Source organism: Oryzias latipes, chromosome 12, assembly GCF_002234675.1.
Source record: "Oryzias latipes chromosome 12, ASM223467v1".
Taxonomy (NCBI): domain Eukaryota; kingdom Metazoa; phylum Chordata; class Actinopteri; order Beloniformes; family Adrianichthyidae; genus Oryzias; species Oryzias latipes.
Window position 1 is genome coordinate 10,451,368 of NC_019870.2, and position 15,752 is coordinate 10,467,119.

A 15,752-nucleotide genomic window follows, 5' to 3' on the forward strand; every position below is an offset into this window, starting at 1 on the left:
GGCCTCTAACAGTGGTTTTTGCTGTTTAAACTCAGTAGTTCAACATCTGACAGAGAGCAGATTTTTCATTCAAAATTGACATTTTAGTAGTATGACATTGTGCGGTTATTTTTCACTGTTAAAGGAAAGTTTAATAGTATTGATGACTCAAACTTGTCCCTTAGGACATAGAGTGAGTGTGTGTGGTTCTCTGTCTGTGTGTGACCCTGCATTGAAGGGGGACCCTGCAGCGTGGACCCTGTCTTTGCACATAGGTAACTGGAAAAGGCAGAGGTTTCACCTGTGACCCTATACTCTAGGATAAAGCTAAACGTATGACACTGATATGACACGTTATACAAACTGCAGCAACTCTGCCATCAAGTGGCAGTTTGCATAAAAACTCCAGGCTCCTTAAGTTGTTGACATGTTATTGCATTTTTACTGTATTGGATTTTGCAATTTTATCCATGAGGCTTAAATAAGGACATGTGTGACACATAAGCTGCATTTATTGGAGTAATCATTAAAAATTGTTATATTATTATTTAAATTAAATGTAGTCTTACAGGTTATTTTTGTGTAACTTCATTCCTTTTTTTTGATATATTGTGATTTGATTTAATCATCCTTTAACTTTGTAAACACAAAACATTTTTAGAAGGTTCTTGCTTTCATGTCTTGCCCTAACAGTCTTTTATTAGAAAGCTGCAGCTCATTCAGAACGCCACTGCCAGGGTTCAGATCAGATCACTCTTGTTCTCCAACACTGACCTTAATGTTAAACAGATGCTGCTGGAATCAAGATCTACTGCAAACACTATTGCAGCAGGGCTCTGAGATCTGCAAGAAACAATCAGCTGGTAGAACTTAGTCAGAACCAAACATGTTTGAGCTGCTTTTCAATGCCATGCGCTTAAGTGAACCTCCAGCTGATCTTAGATCTCATCCAACTGCAGCTATATTTATGTCCAAACCTTTTAAATGAAATCCTTACTTTTTTAATAAATATAGTTTCTAAAAAAATTCAACTTAGTTTTTATTTGCCTTCCTGCATGCTTTGTAAACATTTGCATCTCTGTAAAGTGCTTTGAGCTGGTTCTGTGTATGAAAGAATCCATACACTAAAACTGCTTTGTCTTGATAATATCAGACACATGCAGAAATGACTGTAGACAAAGATGTTATGGTTTTTTGAAACGTCTTTTATTTCACTGAGAACTTTTCCATCACTGCATTTGCTTTGAATGAGAGATCATTGAGCTTTTACCAGGCTTTGTGTATACAGGTTCAGTGGTCTGTCTGTAGACATCAGCAGTAATTTGCCATAAAAGAAGAAATAAACATTTTAAAAATAAATCTAAGGTTAAACAGTTATTGCTGTTCTAAAATGTCAACTTAAATCAATAAACAATGCAACAGTTAAAAAAAAAAGAAGTCAAGTATTTAGTTTGGAGGTCAATGAAAAATTAAAACAGACCTCGAGCAGAACACAGCAGAAAGTGAAAAATGTTTATTTTGTGAAAAGACAGATTCATCATCAAATAACTGTTTTTTTAATGTATTTATGCTGTATAGGTTTAAAAAACAACACACATCACATTGCAGCGTAGCATAACGTAGGTAAGATTCAAAACTATGCATGGATTGTATCATCATATACATGTTCCATCCGATTTATCCATGAGAAAAATAATCATTTTTCATTTTTGTGCAAACAAAAAATCTGCAAATTTACAAAGCCAGATGAAAATACCAAAGGAACCAGGGAAATATGTGGGGACAAAACATTTTTTTTGATTTTTTTTTTTTTTTACAACATTTAACTTCCTACCACACTTAAATCAGTCATTCACATATCTCTTTTTCTGTATTTACACTTAATCACTTTGAAAAATGATTGAGATCTTATCCTAATAATTTATCTTGCATATCAGTGCTTTTGTGAATATTTATAATGGACATCCTTAAATATTTGTTTATTGCTTATTAAACACAAAACATATAAAAGGATAAGATTAGGATTACAATTAGGGATAGGGTTGTCTAGAGAGGCAACTGGGTTCATAACTACTTGACATTCAAAGGAGAACTGAGCATGAGTAAGGATAAGATAACTTTAATCATCCCACGATGGGGAAATTCTTTTGTCTGGAGCGGCAAAAAAGACATCCAAATAGCAAAAGTGACATTCAAGCAAAATCAAAGTGACCTTCAGGTGCATGTGAACCTTTTGTTTAGTCCCAACAATAACCTGTTGCACAATTTTTTTCTATATTTTGATGATTTAATTGAACTAACATTTGTGCTAACATTTTCAAATGATGTCCAAATAAATTACTTGATAACGTTTTACTCACACAAAAATTTTGGAATAAAAGGGGTACAAAAAACTGTGTACCGGCATGTTATTTTTTCTTTTCTGCTAATTTTCCATTTAGTCTAATTAGATACATAAGTTAGACTTTGAAAAATGTCATCTGTGCTTTAAAAGTAAAATATCTGAGTGCCTTAATGTTAAATCTTTATCCTGCACCTTGTTTGTTAGACTGATTCGGGTTTCTCTGCCAGAAGGTGACCAAATAAGGAGGGCATCTTAGTAACCTGTCCCCTAGGTCATCTTCCTGGGTCACTATTTGCACGCAGAATGATGTGTCCGTATCTGGCGTGCTGAAGTGCGTCGTGACCTCGTAACGAAAGCCACAGCTGTCTGCAATTGTGGTGGGGCTGCTGTGTATGTGAAGCGCGTCTCTTCTCGGGGCAGAGGTTCTGACTTGCAGCTGCTCGTGTTCCGTCATAGACACATCCACAGGCACCACTACATAGGCACTCACAAAGCTCTCTCCAATGGTGCACTTTAACTTGGAAGACCAGCAGTATTCCCCAAGTTCTCCTGTGAAGACAGACAGATCTGTAATGAGACCCAAACACAGCTGTTCTCTGAAAACAAACCCAACCAATCAATATTTGTTAAAATAATTAAAGAGATTAATTTAGCTTTAAATCTTTTTTTTCCCGCTGTAAAATGCACATATCCGTAACATTTACAGAATTTTATTTTGTCTCTGCTAAAGCTTAATGGTTTCGTGGAATAGGATTTAAATATTGTTTAAAATTAAATTAAAGCATAAACTAATCTTATTTAGAAAAAAACTTACCTTCAGTTGAATCTGTAATCCGTATATTATGATCATCCTGAAGTTGTAATTTGTTGATGTAGGTCATTGAACTGCACTCGATCAAACATTCAGTTGGCAGTTTCATGGTATTTGGCTTCGGCTTTATCTCCGGTGCTTCATTTTCTGTGCACTCAATTGCCCCTGTAGCAATCAGAAGTCGGGACAATAAGCCCCAACACAGACAGGCAGTGATGTACGCAGGCATTCTGTCCAGCACTGATTCAAAAAGAGAAAAAAAAGCTTCAGTGGTCCCAGGTCAGAGAATGAGAGCAGTGAGAGAAAATATTGAGGACTATTCAGAAGTCTGCACCCTGTTGCTCTGCCCCTCACCACCAACTGGCCCTCAGGAGTGCTGTGCCAACATTTTTTCCTCTCCTATTTCCCTCCCTCTTGGCTAAACATCACGAGTTACTGCCTGTCTGACAAGAACAACTCCCAAGCAAAAGGAACAATTCTTATTAAACAAACTCCTTTTTCAAAGCTGCACATCAATGCAAAAATATTTGACAAAGAAACCATTGTTTTCAATCACCTTTATTCAAATAATTGAGAGCAAAGACAACATAAATTGTATCAATCACCGTATTATTACACATAATTAATCTAGCAAAGCCTATGGTCTAAAGCAAAGCATTGACATGGACTATATTTATACAAAGTTGTAAATTGAATAAAGAGGTAATACAGATGTGAAGGCACAATACAAAATTTGAAATGTGAGGTTAACTTTTTAAGTAGGAATACAAAATGTTATAAAAAATGTGTTCAAGAAGTTAATATTTTACAAGTGAGAACATCTACTACTGAAGGAATCATTACAAAAAAATCTATCAATCAAAATAGTTTGTATTTTTTACATGAAAATCAAAATAGAAAAGCTGAGAATTAAATTGTTAAAATCCAGCACTGTGAAAAGCAAAATACATGAAAAAACAAAGAAAGTCAGTGTTTATATTAATTAAAAAAAAAACACTTATTTGGGTTTCCCCTCCCTGTCTCTCTGCATCTTTTCGGCCTGTTTGGGTCTGGAGGTGGGGCCCTGCCAGTGATGTAACAGGGAGAGCCACTGCATATATGTTATTGTGGTTTCATATGCAGTTTGTTCACCGTTTGTTTTATTGCCATCATCTGAAGGTTACTTGGAAAAGGTTTAGAAATCTCCCAAAGATTGACTCTAATCAAAAAGGAAATAAAATTATGCAGATTTTCTTTTTTAATAATTTCAGCTGTCAATGTTCTAGGGTTTCAAATAGTTTAAATACGGCTAGGACAGAAAATGTTTGCCAAATGCTTTTGAATAGAATGAAATCTGACCACTTCCAGATTGTTCCACAGAGGCCCAAGGGCTGCTTTAAAAAAAATCTCTCAATGTTTTATTTGTTTTCTGACTGAATTGGAAACTTGTGGGGCAATTCTAAAAAACACAGTGTTTCATTTAAGGTTTTAAAATTCATGTGACAGCAAATCTGTGTAAAATTGGTAACCTCATTTGACCAACCTGAGTCTCCCGTCTAAGAAAAAAAGAGCCTTTTTTATTTTTTTCCGTGTTCAAAAGAGGACATAACAGTCTCACAAATCAGAGAACGACTACTGGCCTGTGGGAGTGTTTGGCGCAGGAAAGATTACACATTTTTGGAGGGAACACTCAGTAACAGTTAGACTCTATAAATAGCAATCTGTACTCCAGAGACTGGAAGCATCTCTTACGGAACGGTCATCTGTTTTTCTTTGATTGATTTGAAACACCTACTTAGACTAAGTGGACTCTATGTCAAGCAGATGAGAACATTTGTGTCTATTTTAAATGGGGGCATTGAGGTTCTATGACTCAATAGGTTGGTTGCTCCCACAGCGGTGCAGCAGGAATGCAAAGCTGAGACTTTGCTTTGGTTCCCACAATCAGGTTTAAACAAAAAGACTAACAGTCTAAGACAAGAGAAACAATCAGCCTCACAGGTGTTTGTTAGAGTAGATAGGCGACACTTTGGACATGCCAGTTGGCTCAGCTTCACAGAATTTTGACCAACCCCTGCCTACTTTTTGCAGGGCTGCTGGGCGCTGCCTGGTCCACAGCCGCAGCCGCGAGCTAGCTGCACCGAGGAGATGACAATGGTGCTGGTTTCATCCATGAAGACGATGGGTACTATTTCAAGGGAGGTGGGCTTGCAGCAGCTCGCCTGGTCCTGCAGGAGAGGAACGTCAGCTCAATAGATGTTTTTACCAAAAAGTACTTTAGAAGACTAAACAAGGCAGTGGAACCAATCTAAGCATTCTTTTTGTTTTTGCTTGTGTGGAAAAAAATGTGCAACAAATATAATTTGGATTAACTAGTAGATTGATGGCTGATGGGTAGAAAAAAACAAGTCAGCAAAACTCTTATACACAGAAAATCAAATAAGTTGGGCAATTTCTAGCACTCTATGTAAAGAAAAAACATAATTTTGTGTTTTTTTTATTAAAGAGAAATAAAATAACCAAAACGTAGATATAAAACACAAAAATATATGCTTTAAGTTTTTTTTAATGAACTCCTGTAGCCTCAGTTCAGTCCCTGCAGGCGTTTTGCTTGCTCCGCTCTGTGGAATGCCCTGGCTGTTAAAGTGAATGTACTTTGGCAGGGAAAAGGTAATTATAAATATCCAATTTCTGAACACACCAAGTCAAACATCCAGCTGTGTTCTCTTGGTAGCTCTCAGGCTAGTGGGTGAACGCTACTAAGCATAAATAAAAGCATGAATGCATAAAAACAAAAGTGAATATTGATTTTTTTTAACCCCAAATTGTTTTTGTCGTTGTCTCATTTTGTGAGCTTGGAAAACAATATTCATGTTGTTGTTTTTTTGCAGAGAGCAAACAATTTAAAACATCAAATCAGTATTGCAGAATACCTGTGAGCCTCTGATCTGGACTCCATCATGGGCTGCCGGACACTGCGCTATTTGATCCGAGGAATTGCAGAGAGCACACCGGTCAATGATCAGGCTCAGAGGATAGATCACCCAATTGTCCCAGCCCAGATCTGGAAAGTGACGGAATGACTTGGCACAACATCTTATGCAGTAAATGTGTGTTGCTTAAACATGAGGCCACGGTGTTGCAAACCTTTCATGAAGACCTCGGTGGCCATGGAGCAGCACTTCAGGCTGGTATCATTTTCACTGTCGCATGACACAGAGGAGCTGGAGAGCACTGGAGCTGGAGGCACATGGGAAACTTAGAATCTAATTGACCACAAATGAGATTCAATTTCACAGTTTCTGATGTGGGTTGACATTTCTTGGAATCAGGAATACCACATGCCTGTAGTGTCCGTGACACCCATGGCGGCATTGAAGGTTCTCTGCCACTGCTCTCGAATAGTGTCCAGCCCGCCAGCTGGCAGGCGTGGCTCCGTCTGCAGGCTGAGAGCTTCAAGGAGACTCTTCCTGAAGGACTGCAATGACTCATCCTGACACCTGAACACAAAATATTTTTTTTACACTTAACCACAACATTAAAGGCAGTTAAAAATAGACATTTATACCATAACATAAAAAATATACATATGTACATATAAATGTTTGCTATGTGTATTTTGACTAAACAATTATAGCTTTTTTCTGATCACACTCTGGATGAGGTTGAAAATGTTTAACATCCTGTCACCCTCAATGATATTTAAAGATACTTCACAGATTCTTGGCCAAGACATAAGTGGTCTCTTGTGTGGCAGAGTGACTCATTCCACTGATGACTGAACAGAATGCACTGTTACGTCTCTGCTTGCACGTAGTTCCCTGACAGAGAAAAGTCAGCAAAGCTACACTTCGCCTCCCACTATGACCAGCATTTGCAGAGTTAGCTGAAAAGGATCGTTGCAATTCGCAAACACAACACAAGGCAAGTGAGATCATCACAATCATGTCAAAACTAACCTGTGGTGGGAAACAGTAGATGCAGGAGAGGCTGCAGGCTCTTCCCTTGACGGATGCAGGACAAAGGCAATAACCATTGAAGAGCCAAGAAGCATTAACAAGACAATGAGTGCCAAAGACATGGTGGACGAGCAGTAAGATCGTTCTGCAGAAGGTATAAGACTGAGTTAGGCTGTCCGTCAAGATAGGCTAAGGTTGATCCCGTAAGTTTGGAGGAGAAAGGAGTGGCGAGACTGATGCTGCGCTTGGTACTGCTAGCCCGGGGCCTGGGAACCTGAGTTTTTATCTTGTTGTACCTCATTGTGGCCTTGAGATACTGAACATTGTTGGCTTTTCCCTTGTTCTGTGTGAAAGAACACAAGGAGAATGATCCGGCAGAGGAAGACAGAAAGACAGATTCAAGGCAAAAATTTCAAAGTTGAAGCATCTTTTACAACATGTATGTATGAGACTGGCAACAAATGCAAAAAAAAAACATGTTTTACAATATTCAACAGGATTTTTTTTTAATAGGATAAAGGATGCAAGTTTAAATTGTAAGCATTTGAGACTCACACCAGTTTTTGGGATGATTCAAAATGTATATGTAGTGTGGGTTTTAATACACTGCAAAAAATGTATTCTTACAAAGTACGGTAGTGTAATTTCTAGTCAAATGAATTTAATGACAGGCACAATGAATCAACAGGTACTGTTCAGTATGGTAGAATAATAAAACTTCTTATTAAATATCACTAAGTGGGTCATTCCACTATCATACCCATCAAATTTCCAATAATCCACAAACAAAATACTAAAATATGTAGTTTCTGACTAAATGTTCTTGTCCTGAGACCAAATCTACAGAAACTAAGAGAAAAGAATGCTTAGAAATAATTTAAAATATACCAAACAAGTCTGGAGAACCCCCTAAATGCAAATTTCCCCTTGTCTCACCCACCAATGTCCAAATTAAATCTTAAATAAAACAGTTCAAATTTAATTAAAATTATTTTTTGTATTGTTTTATTTGTGTCTGTTTATTATTTAATAAACAAAATATTTCCAATAATAATTATTTTCTGTGCAACATGTGTTCCACAACATGCATGCAACCCTGTTATCATAACTTCTTTAACAATTTAGAAGAATAATAGAACAGAGGATTACATGGCATGCTGAACTTGACATCAGTTTTCCTAAAGAATGGGAAAAAAAAAGATTCTCCTCTTTTTAATTTTTCATATTTTTTACAACATCATTGGCTTAGATTTAATGTCACACTCTACCCCATGCAAACCTGTTACCAATATAATCAGGATAAGACCATTATTTATATTTTATTTATTTACATAAGTTTGTCCTCTTAGTCAACAGTAACAGCTAAATAACTATCTTTAATTCTGAGAGAAAGCCAATATTAGTACAGATTTGCAACCCTGTTACCATTTTTTGCGGGTAACAGGTTGCAAACACCAAATACATCATGTATATACATACATAATACATTAATATACATAAATAAAAACATAATGTAATAAAAACATTGTACAATTGATCTGTAATAAGCCAATGCTAACCACTTCTATGACTGTTTATTATCTATTTTTGGTGAATATGAAGCAGACAATCCGAAAAATGAAGGTTTACTTTTCATGAATTTTGAAGCTCAAATGTCCTTTAATTCTGGGAAAACCCACAATAATTTTTTTCCTTGCAGCTAATATCCTAACAAGACAGATTTTGAATGCCAATTCAAAAATCTCCATGTTCAAAGAGTGCCACAGATTTTTATGACAACATGGGAATGTGGGTTTTGAGTGTGAGAGGTGCACACTTCAGATCCTTTTGGTAGCTTTCAAACAATTCTGTTCTGAAACGTTCCCTGCATCTTGTGATCGTTCCTTTGTCCTTTTTTTGTTCCACATATTAGTCAACACATCATTTTAGCTTCAGTATGCTTTCTGCTTATCCTTTACTAAAGTGTCAAAAGTTGTTTCTGTGCATCAATCCTCCACTGAGCTAACATCTTCTGAGACGCTCTGCAGAAAAATGTAAGACTAGATTTTTTTTTGTTGGTTGTTCCAATTATAATACCTACCTGGCAGCAACACTTCATAAGGGTAATTATCTGCTAAGATAAAGCCTCCCACTGTTTGACTCTTATGAAAACAGAATGTCACCTCTGATAAACTTCATGAAATATTTTTACGGCGTTGTTGGTTTTCAAGGACAGGATCCAGAGGATCAAAATGTAACAAAAAATAGGAAATATACCTGTAGGTGATGTAACTGTCAGAAAGCCAGAAAGGGAAAAAAACAAAGGTTGTTTGTGATCAAAAACATATGCATGACATCTGGGGCGGAGCAGTTTTATGTTCTCCCATCGGATGCTCAGGCCTAGACAGAGTCCCAGCAAACTTTCTCATGAGGCCTGAAATAGGACGAGTTATCTGCAGTGCTGAATATCAAATCATCATTCCTCCTTTTTGCCAGGGAATGTTTCATACAAGCAGATACAAGACTTGCAATCCTTTTTTTAAACAAACCTGACATGACAGGACGATTTTAGGGGAGGCTCATACTCACATACGCACAGATTTACCAAAAACTTGAAACCCTTCATGCTGTGATTTCTGTGCAAAATTGGGGAAGCTATATGTTTTATGTGGTTAAAAAAAGAGTATTTTCCTGTTTCTAAGTGTTTTTAAGTGGCAAATTCCGATGAAAAACACTTGAGCAGCTCTTTTGTCATAACTGACCCTTTTTCTAGTCTGAAGCATCTTTTCTTTAATGCATGGTATACATATATCTACCTGTTCATTAACCTAAAAACATTTTAGTTTAAGTTAATCTAGTTATAATACCCAAATCAGTTGTTGTCTGTAAAAAAAACTATTAAAAAAACAGATTTTATGAGCCAAACCTTATCTGAATTAAGCCGTCTTCATTAGTGCGTTTTTCTATGCTGTCATCTTATTGAGATGATTAAAGATAGTTAAAGAACTTTATTTTTGGCCTAACAGACCTAATGAAACATGGTCTCAGTACTTATTTTAGTTTTCTAAGTGACCTCTTTCTTTTGCTTTTTATAAATGCTTGGAAAAGTCTGAACGTGGGAGCAAAAGAGCTGCACATATATGACAAATATGAACCCAAAAAAAAGGTACAATTGCACTTTTGGTAATATGGAAGGATCTGGAGGACTATTACTTGGATGTGAGCCTTCAGAGGATGTTTCTGTCATCACTGCTTCTGACCTGCCACTGTTCTATAAATATGGATCCCTTAAGAACATTTTTCTTTATTTTGGCTCTTCCTTTTTCTTTTTCTTTAACTTGTCCTGTCCAACAGCTGAGCAAACAGATGAGGGCGTCTTGTGTTGGACATGTTTCACTTTTAGAACAGGGGGTTAAGAATCTTCTGACACACAAGGTGTATATTTGAATAAACCCCTTTTGTAAATTATACTATACTTTATTCATATTTGTAACAGTTTTATGTTGGACCAAACGGAGGAGAAAAGGAGGGAAGAAGAGATAGGGATGTTAGAGAGGGGGAAATACTTGTTGGCTCCAGTAATGTTCACATACAAACAAGTTAACATGTACATAATACAACTAACGTTCACACACAAATACTTGTGCATTCAGACTAACACATATAACCCTCTGGTCCTTTCCCAACTTTTCCCACTTTTCTGACATGTGGAATAGCAGCTCAAATGCTCAGTTTGTTAAATGTAGCCCCAAATATTAAATGGGCGAACAATTTAAACAAAAAATTCATTTTTTGTGTTTAGGGAGGTGTACATTTTTTATAAGCTTGTTGTGGAAACATTGCTTCATTGCTTTTTAGTATAGGTTTTAAATGCTTCCCCTATCATTAATTGTTTCGTAACCAGTTTTTTTTTTATCAGCCACTGTGAAAACATGAGGTAGTGTCTTATGTAAGGTGCTCCACAAGTCACAACAGTCTCCCTTAAATATAAGCAGGCCGAAACTCGATGCTGAAACCCTCATGATTTATGTTTGTGGTGGTACTCTAAGAATGCTTAAATTATTCCATTGTTTTCTTTCATCTCTAGAACTCCCATACATTTAGTCTTATACGCTTACAGATGGACATATTCTGACTGTCATGGACAACGGAGGTTCCCCATGTTTTATTGTTTTGCTTAAGTAAATGTCAAATACTTACATAGCACTTGTCTACCTTCTTAGACGGCTCAAAGCATTTTACAGTCACAGTACCATTCATTCATGCATGCACACACACACATTCACACACTGATTGCGCTGCCTAACATTGGCACCAACCTGTGACCACCAGGAGCAAAGTTGGGTTCAGTAAATATGAAATAAAAAAATAAAATAGCATTAACTGATTTCACTGGTTATGGGAGGAAGAACCCAATTGTTTGAATGCTGACAGTATTGACAACTAGACTTACTGGCCACTTTATTAAGCACACCTAACTCTTCTGAAGGTTTGGTCCATGTTGACATGATAGCATCACGCAGTTGCTTCAGATTTGTCAGCTGCACATCCATGATGCCTATCTCCTGTTCCAACACATCCAAAAGGGGCTCTGCTGGGTTGAGATTTGGTGACTGTGGAGGCAATTTGAGGACAGTGAACATATTGTCATGTTCAAGAAACCAGTCCAAGATGATTCCAGCTTTATAACATGCTGCCTTATCCTGCTGAAAGTAGCCATCAGAAGATGGTGGACTGTGGTCACAAAGGGATGGACATGGTCAACAACAATACTCAGGTAGGCTGTGGCATTAACCATTCTCAATTTGTACAAAGGAGCCCAAAGTGTGCCAATAAAACATTATAACACCACCATCACCACCAGAATGAACTGTTGATAAAAGGCAGGATCCTGGATCCATGTTTCCATGTTGTTGATGCCAAATTCTTACCTTTCCATCCGAATGTCATAGCAGAAATGGAGACCAAGCAACATTTTTCCAATCAACTATTTTCATTTTAGTGAGTCTGTGTGAACAGTTTCCTGTTCTTTGCAGACAGGAGTGGCCCACAGTGTGGACTTCTGGTGCTGTGGCCCATCTGCCTCAAGGTTGGGCGTGTTGTTCGTTCAGAGATGCTCTTCTGCAGACCTCTGTTGGAACCAGCAGTTGTTTGAACTACTGTTGCCTTTCTATCAGCTGGAACCAGTCCGGCCATTTCCTCTGATCGCTGGCATCAACAAGGCCTTTCCACCAAATGGACATTTTCTCTTAACAAATATTTAGACCAGCTCGTCTGGCACCAACCAACACATCACGTTCAAAGTCACTTCAATCATCTTTCTTCTCCATTCTGATGCTCGGTTTTAAATTAACTCAATTCAATTTTATTTAAATAGCCTAATATTACAACTCAGTTGTCTTAACAGGCTTCACTTATTGTACAAAACATAAAATCCGTCATAAAAGACAACAACTGATTCCCAAACTAAAGTGAACAGACTAAGCTAAACTGGGTATTCCTGCCCTTAGACCCCCCCTTCTCGGTAAGAAAAATTCCTAAATAAAACCTGGTTTGAACTGCAGCCGATTGTCTTGACCACGTCTACATGCCTAAATGCATTGAGTTGCTGCATTGTGATTAGTTGATCAGAAATTTCTGTTAACAAGGAATTGGACAGATGTGCCTAAAAAAGTGGCCCATGAGTGTATTTGCCTGTATTAGGAATGCATGAAATCTAAAATGTCCTTTTGAAAAAAAATATAAACTAATGGACAGAAGGTTTAGATAACTAAGGGGTTTAATTTAATACTGTCCCACCCTTTGTTGCTTTTACAGCTGTAAATCTAGGAGGACCTTTGTTCCACACTTTGGAGTGTAAATGAGAATATTGGATCTTTCCCCCAGAGGATTGTTTGTGTAATATGTGTATAATACATGTTTGACATGTGTGTTTATAGGTGGATATACGTCAATCTGTGTACTTAATTTATGTGCATATACGTAAAGTATGGTTGAAAAAAATTCAAAATGTACCTTCTGACGTCAACAGAATCATAAATCCTAAAATTAAAGTGAAATGAACCTTGAATTACTAAATCAAATTATGGTGCATGACTGTTATTTCCCCTAACTTTCTAAAAACACATTCCAACAATAATCTTGTCCTCAGTTGAACTTGTTTTTAACTTGCAATCCAATCATCTTCCTTATTTTTTCAGAAAAAGGCCTTCGCACCGATTTAGAACCCACACCCCCATCCACACACACACACACAACTGCATAAACTCCAGAGGTCACTCTGGAATGGCACAGTTTTTGGACTACACTCAACCACCGGTTAATGAGTCCTTGAGTACCAGACATCTCCCACCATTTTCCTGCTGCAGTTCTGTGGGGAGTCACACCACCGCCAGCTGCCACTGGCTGGGTTCACAGAAAATCTTTTTGCACAGGATGAGTGATAGCTGTGATAAATGTTACAGCAGACATCCAAGAAGACATCCCCTGAACAGGATTTCAGCACCTAGATGATTATTGGAGGGTGAATATTTACAAATTACTGCTGAAAAAACAGTTACTATTCATTTTTAGATCACATAGCCTGGAGAAATGTTTCACTGTCCTCCTCATCAATGTGGAATCCATGATCCAGAGAAACTTTGAAAAAAATGTCCAAATGCCTACCTAATAAAACATAAGTGTTTTAGTTCATTTGCCATTTTGTAACTGTTTTTGTTAAAATAATGACGATCTTCGCAGATACAATTTTCTTCCCATTTAACAGACAATTTAACTTCATCTAAATTTGTCGGTTGAGCTATTGTATCCTTGAAGGATGCTTGAAGTCTTGGTAGTTTACCTTAACATGGTAATGGTTTAAGAATAGAAAATTCTCAGCAGCACAAGATAAGACATGCTGAAGAGCCTTTTATTGTCTCGCAGAGATTGAATTTTGATTTTTAAACCACGCAAGAGTACTCGGAGAAAACAATATAAAGAAGCAGCTTACAAAACCATGAATATAAATGCAGCCAAAAAAAATGTAATTCTGTAAAAATAAAGTTATTTTAAGCAACTTCTATTACTATAAAATAGATGCAACATATATTAAAGCCGCCAGTGGCGTTGTGTGGGCTGTAGGTGCCCTCTGTCCTCGCCGCCTTAACTAGCTGAGAGGCCACTGCATGCCCCTGGAACCTTCATCTCTGCCCTTGTCACCCTGGTCAGAGCTGCATGTGACAAATTTATTAAAAAAATAAATAAATTAAAAACACTTTTTTTTCTTCAAAAATAAATCTTTGGTTTTAACTCCACAGCAACCATTTTCTTTTTGGGTTGCCCGCAGGTAGAGTCAGGACTATAAATATTTGGACAGAGAAACATTCTTTCTAATTTAGTTTCTGTACATTACCACAGTGACTTTTAAATAAAACAACTCAGATGCCATTGAAGTGCAGACTTTCAGCTTTTATTCCATGGGTTGAACAAAAATATTGAATAAAAATGAGAAAAACTAAAACATTTTTTAAACACAATCCCTTCATTTCATGGGCTCATAGGTAATTGGACAAATGAAATAACTGAAAACAAAATGGTCATTACTAATATTTGGTGGAAAACCCTTTTTTGGCAATGACAGCCCGGAGTCTTGAACTCATGGACGTCACCAGATGCTGGGTTTTCTCCTTCTGAATGCTCTACCAGGCCTTTACTGCAGCAGCTTTCAGTTGCTGTTTGTTGGCCTTTCTGTCGGAAGTTTAGTCTTCAACAAGTGAAATGCTGCTCCATTGGGTTAAGATCAGGTGACTGACTTGGCCATTCAAGAATATTCCACTTCTTTGCTTTAATAAACTTCTGAGTTGCTTTGGCTGTATGTTTTGGGTCGTTGTCCATCTGTATTATGAAACGCCGCCCAATCAGTTTGGCTGCATTCACCTGGATCTGCGCAGACAGTATGTCTCTGAACACCTCAGAATTCATTGGGCTGCTTCTGTCCTGTGTCATGTCATCAATAAACACTAATGTCCCAGTGCCACTAGCAGCCATGCACGCCCAGACCATCACACTGCCTCCACCGTGTTTTACTGATGATGTACAGTAGTGTGCTTTGGATCTTGAGCTTCTCCACGCCTTCTCCATACTTTTCTCTTGCTATCATTCTGGTACAGGTTGATTTTGGTTTCATCTGTCCAAAGAATGTTTTTCCAGAACTGTGCTGGCTTTTTGAGGGGCTTTTTAGCAAAGTCCAATCTAGCCTTCCTATTCTTGAGGCTTATGAGTGGCTTGCATCTTGCAGTGTACCCTCTGTATCTACTTTCATGCAGTCTTCTTTTTATGGTAGACTTGGATATTGATACGCCTTCCTCCTGGAGAGTGTTGTTCACTTGATTGGCTGTTGTGAACGGGTTCCTCTTCACCATGGAAATGATTGCCATCATCCACCGCTGTTGTCTTCCGTGGACGTCTTTTTGCGTTGCTGAGTTCACCAGTGCTTTCTTTCTTTCTCAGGATGTGCCACACTGTTGATTTTGCCACTCCTGATACTGTAGCAATTTCTCGGACGTTTTTTTCTGTTTTCTCAGCTTAATGATGGCTCCTTTCCCCTGCATGGAGAGCTCCTTTGACCGCATGTTGTCTGTTCACAGCAAAATCTTCTAAATGCAAGCACGAGTCCTCTAATCAACTCCAGGCCTTTTATCTGCTTCACTCATAATGACAT

The 15,752-nt window shown here is 37.6% G+C and overlaps 2 protein-coding genes across 2 annotated transcripts; both read right to left on the minus strand.

The window, feature by feature from the left end:
• Positions 1 to 1,163: 1,163 nt before the first annotated feature.
• Positions 1,164 to 3,512, minus strand: LOC105355224. The gene is made up of 2 exons (XM_011481709.2): positions 3,138 to 3,512; positions 1,164 to 2,872 (listed from the first exon to the last, which is right to left on the minus strand). The coding sequence occupies exons 1-2, from the start codon at positions 3,361 to 3,363 to the stop codon at positions 2,505 to 2,507; spliced, it is 594 nt and encodes a 197-aa protein (XP_011480011.1). The 5' UTR covers positions 3,364 to 3,512; the 3' UTR covers positions 1,164 to 2,504.
• A 167-nt stretch (positions 3,513 to 3,679) lies between these two features.
• On the minus strand, positions 3,680 to 7,328 carry gsdf (gonadal soma derived factor). The gene is made up of 5 exons (NM_001177742.1): positions 7,073 to 7,328; positions 6,459 to 6,613; positions 6,261 to 6,353; positions 6,047 to 6,177; positions 3,680 to 5,341 (listed from the first exon to the last, which is right to left on the minus strand). The coding sequence occupies exons 1-5, from the start codon at positions 7,192 to 7,194 to the stop codon at positions 5,192 to 5,194; spliced, it is 651 nt and encodes a 216-aa protein (NP_001171213.1). The 5' UTR covers positions 7,195 to 7,328; the 3' UTR covers positions 3,680 to 5,191.
• Between the last annotated feature and the right edge of the window lie 8,424 nt (positions 7,329 to 15,752).